The 5331-nt window shown below is 35.5% G+C and overlaps 1 protein-coding gene across 1 annotated transcript; it reads left to right on the forward strand.

The window, feature by feature from the left end:
• Nucleotides 1–271: 271 nt before the first annotated feature.
• LOC109863150 (fatty acid synthase-like) lies at nucleotides 272–2993 on the forward strand (the record flags this gene model as incomplete). The annotated part of the gene is made up of 7 exons (XM_020443345.1): nucleotides 272–592; nucleotides 700–931; nucleotides 1065–1483; nucleotides 1638–1931; nucleotides 2035–2239; nucleotides 2352–2512; nucleotides 2676–2993. Coding segments are annotated over exons 1-7 (1950 nt in total), but the record flags the coding sequence as incomplete, so codon positions are not given.
• Nucleotides 2994–5331: the final 2338 nt, after the last annotated feature.

The raw sequence follows: 5331 nt of genomic DNA on the forward strand, positions 1-5331 counted from the left end.
CTGTATAAGAAAAAATTTATGCTGAATTTTGACATTCCAAAGAACAAGCGCCAATCCTTAGCACAATTTACTTATTTTTGTAGAAGCATTTTAGATTTAATGAAGTAAATACGACACCAAACGTCATAGGAGAAAGTCGGTTTACAGGTCTCTATAGTCGGTATCTAGTACCCTCTTAAGGTATATTTTTTCTAATGTTTCCGTAATGCATTGTAACTTGTAACGTTGCAACACTGCTTCAACATTGTAGCTGTAATATTTTCTGTGCTGTATGAAGATACATAAATCAGTATGCTATGACATTGTATCACTATGCTATGACATTGTATCATCTGTTATAGAACATTCGGAAGTACCACAACGTATGGGAGTGATTAATAATTTAAACAAATTTGATGCGGACTTTTTCAATATGTGTGATATNCAAGCTAATGCAACTGATCCATCACTTAGAAGATTATTGGAGCATATTTATGAAGCAATTATTGACGCAGGGATTAATCCAATGCAACTACGAGGAAAAAATATTGCTACAATCGTAGGACTATCTATTTTTGAGTCGCAAGAGATGCTTATGTATCGAGACCTGCAGGTAAAAAATATTTACAGTGATTGATTAATATAACAGTTCATACACATGTATTTATACTTATTTGATAATGAAAATAATAACTTTACTAAACCACATTTTATAATTAGATTGGTGGTATGAATATTGTTGGCTCTTNTAGAGTTGCAATGGCAAATTTAGTTTCCTATATGCTGGATCTGAAAGGACCATCTCAAATAGTTGATAGCGCTTGTAGCTCTAGTCTTCATGCTATAGCAATTGCTTATTACTACATCATATCTGGTAAATGTGAAGAAGCTATTGTTGCTTCTGGAAATTTGTGTCTACATCCGACAACGACTATGCAATTTTTTCGTCTTGGTAATATCAATAAACTCGCTTATTGTTTTAATATGTATACAAAAAAAGGACAATATAAAAAGAACAATATGTATACAAATAAAGGATATATTCTAAAAATGCGNTTTCTCATGTGTAATATGTTTGATTTTAGGTGTTTTGTCATCAACAGGTTATTGCAGACCGTTTGATGTAAACGCAAATGGTTATACTCGTAGTGAGACTGTATCGGTATTATATCTTCAAAAGGCAAAAAACGCGAAAAGAATTCATGCTTTATGCAAACATGTTAAACTGAACAGCGATGGATTCAAAGAAGAAGGAATAACATACCCATCGGAACGTATGCAAACACAATTATTAACTGAGTTTTATCAAGAGTGCGAGATATCGCCAACTAATGTGGAATACGTTGAAGCACATGGTACTGGCACGAAAGTTGGTGATCCGCCAGAAATTAATGCTCTCTTTAATGTTTTCTGTAAAGAAAGAAAGACTCCGTTGTTAATTGGATCTATAAAATCCAGTCTTGGTCATGCTGAACCAGCCAGCGGTATGAATCAAATCGCCAAGGTAAAGTAACAAAATGTTTTATATCTATAATATATATAGAAAAAGCTTTGTAATAAAAGTAGAAAAAATAAAATAAATCGTAACTTTAAATCACGTTAATAAACAAATCAATCTTCAAAAAAATTTTAAGATTTTATATCTTACACTTTTGAAGGCGATAATCGCAATGGAAACTGGCTTTATTCCGCCAATGATCCACTTTACATCACCACGACAGGACATAGAATCTTTCAGAAATGGAACTATACGTGTTGTCACGGAATCAACGCGTCTTACAAACGGTTACATAGCCATAAACTCGTTCGGATTTGGAGGAGCCAATAGTCACTTACTATTAAAGTGGAACCCTAAAAGAAAGATCAATAATAGTACACCAAATGATGATTTGCCGAGACTTGTCACTATATCTGGAAGGACTGAAGAATCAGTGCATTCGTTTTTGGAAGACGTAAGTACACACAAAACGTTATGTTTAATCAAGCAGAAGTTGTGTGCATATATATCTTGTATTAAAGTCTGTGAGAAATATTTGTTTGAATAATTGCTTATAGATCGCAAACTATCCGTTAGACGTGGAGTATATTCGATTACTGCATGACGTTTATGCTTNTAATATAGACAATAATTTATGGAGAGGATATATTGTACTCAATAAAATGCAACAATGTTTGATAAAAGAAATTCAGACTTATACAAATGTTAAAAGACCTATTTGGTTTATATTTTCTGGAGTGGGTTCACAATGGTTTAATCTAGGTATTTGTAACTGTGGTTTTGTTACTTGCGGTTTAATTACTATTTTGTTTAACTGCGGACTTTGTTTAATTACTATAATATAAATAATAATGTTCTAAACTTTACTATGCAGGTCAGCATTTACTAAAATTTTCTATCTTTGCACATAGTATGGAAATATGCGATAATGTTTTAAAACCATATAATATAAGCGTAACTTCCATCATGACAATAATAGACGAAAAGATAGACAAAAGCCCTTTGAACACATTGATTTNTATCGTTGCAATACAGGTAAATTATGATATTGTCAACTTATAAAAGAAGTTAATGATGCCTTTTTTTTGTATTGTAAGATATAAAATACAACGTAAACTATGTATATATATATAATAAAAATAACTTTATACTAATGTAATACGCTGAAATGTATAGAATAATTACGTAACTTTTGCAGATCGGATTAGTAGATCTTNTAACGGCTTTGGGACTTATTCCGGATAACATGATTGGATATTCTATTGGAGAACTTGGATGCGCTTACGCAGATAAGTGCCTCACTATTGAACAAACTATTCTATCAGCGTACTTGATTGCTTCGGCATGTGTCGAAAACATTGTGCCTTGCGGATCCATGGCCACTGTTAATCTCGATTACGAAACTCTCAAAAATATATGTCCAGCAGATATTGAAATTGTATGCCGCAACAGTCGNAAAAGCAATGTTATAAGTGGACCCACAGAATGTATGCACGTGTTTATGAAAAAATTACAAGTAAGTAGATTGAGTGATTAGCAAACGTTAAACTGAGATTTACATTTTATANAGAGTGTCTGAAAAATTTTGACACAGCCGAAGTATGAAGATAGATTGAGTCAAACTGAATAAAAAAGTTATTTGCCATTTTGCAAAATTCGCAATAGTTAATAAGATGTATATTCATAAATGTGCGCGTCCAATGAGCGCGTGGAAAGCGATGGTCTTGACTCTGTATGCGTGTGTGATTGTCAGTATAAGAAAGATGGCTTATATCATGTAATGTCTTAGCAACGAGAGGCGGAGTAAACATCAAGCGCGGCGTGACTCGGCGGATCTTACGGTCAGCCGATATTCGGCGGCACGCAAGGGAGCGAGCAGCGCTCGTGGGGTAAGAAGCCACTGCTCTCCGCGATCAGCTGATTGATAATCAACATTGATAATGTAACATACCGAACAGCAAGCTGCCGCGCGCGCCAAGACCTAATAGATGGGTAATACTATTGTGTTTTCTACGAAAGAGACAAATGATAGCGCTGCTTGTAATTCTCTTTACTTTGGCTGTGCAACCAGCGCTATCATTTCTTTCTTTTGTAGAAAACACAATATTACACAGGCCCACAAAAAGCTTTTTTTTCTGCGTTATGAATGCCAGTATGATATTCCCATGTATTTTTTCCAGCTGAACACGAATCCGCAACCCGTTTACCCCATACACGTCAGGATTTTTTTCTAACCTCAAAAAACATATCAAAACGCATGAAAACCATCAAAAACATAACTTTATCAATCAAATCATCCCCAAAATCATCTAACCCCACAACCCAATAATCCCTCAATTCAATAACTCCATAACCCTTTAACCCTAAAACTTTATGTAGTGGAGAGATCTTGTACGGGGAAACCAAAAAATCTCGTGTATTTTTCAATAAGCCTATAACTCACTTATATCAGGAACTTTATATCCTTGAAAAAGAAAAACTTTATTACAAGGATGCTTTTTAACGCTTGAGACATTTCTCTGTCATACATACTAAGTAAATCATACGACTAAAAATGTCATTACTCATGTTTAATTGTCATAATGAAAAATCCTGCTACTTCAGAGAACACTGAAAATGATGACATTGCTTCATAAGATGTGTGGAATGATCCACTTTCCAATTCTCTGAAGTCACGAAACCAAGATATGAAGGAAATGGAAAGTTATCACGGTACATGGAATGCACATATCATGGCTGACTACTGCTGGACATTGAAAAGAGAGAGTGCTGACATTGGTAAGAAGCGCAAACGTAATCCGCTTCACAGATCATTCAAGGACAAAAGAGTTTGAAAGAGCAGATTGTCATGAAGTTTTTCTTTTTCAAGGGTATAAGTGAGTTTCTGGTATAAGTGATGGGCTTATTAAAAAATACATGAATTTTTCGGTTTTCCCGTACAAGATCTCTCCACTACATGGGGTCTTAGGGTTAAGGGGTTATGGAGTTATTGAATTGAGGGATAATGGCGTTAAGAGGTTATTGGGTTGTGGGGTTAGATAGTTTTGGGGATGATTCGATTGATAAAGTTATGTTTTTGATGATTTTCATGCGTTTTGATGTTTTTTGAGGTTAGAAAAAAATCCTGACGTGTATGGGGTAAACGGGTTGCGGATTCGTGTTCAGCGGGAAAAAATACATGGGAATATTATACTGGCATTCATGGCACAGGAAAAAGTTATTTTGTGGGCCTGTGTTAACCATCTCTATTAGTTTTTGGCGCGCGCGGCAGCTTGTTGTTCGGTACGTTACTGTAAGAATCGTCACACTGATTAATATAAAAAATTATTTATTTACTTATATTTCCCGATCGCAAAAAGCTGAGTCGCGTCGCGCTTGTTTGTTTCTCTGTCTCTCGTTGCTAAGACATTGCATGACATGGAGGACTGGAGGAAGCATTGCGATGGTGAGAGCAGAGAGAAGCCTGAGAGCCGCCATGCCATTGTAGTTTTTTACGACGGTTTCAACCGTTGGTTTTACCCGTATTTCCACAAAAGTGGAACTCAAAGGCCGTTCTACATTAAACGTAAGTAACAGATCTCGTGGAATTGACCAATTGCAGAGTCAAATCAGCCAATCGACCAACGTGATTGATCAGTTCCACGAGACCTGCGACTTGAGTTTCATGGAGAACGGCATTTGAGTTCCACTTTTGTGGAAATACGGTTAAAACCAGCGATTGAAACCGTCGTAAAAAACTACAATGGCATGGCCGCTCTCAGGCTTCTCTCTGGTGAGAATATAATCCTAATAGGCGGTTCAAGATGGCTACCGGAAATAAATTAAAGAAAGATCAATTCAAATCAAATTTCAGT

Source organism: Pseudomyrmex gracilis, unplaced genomic scaffold, assembly GCF_002006095.1.
Source record: "Pseudomyrmex gracilis isolate BER0280 unplaced genomic scaffold, ASM200609v1 scaffold_3365, whole genome shotgun sequence".
NCBI classification, from domain to species: Eukaryota; Metazoa; Arthropoda; class Insecta; order Hymenoptera; family Formicidae; genus Pseudomyrmex; species Pseudomyrmex gracilis.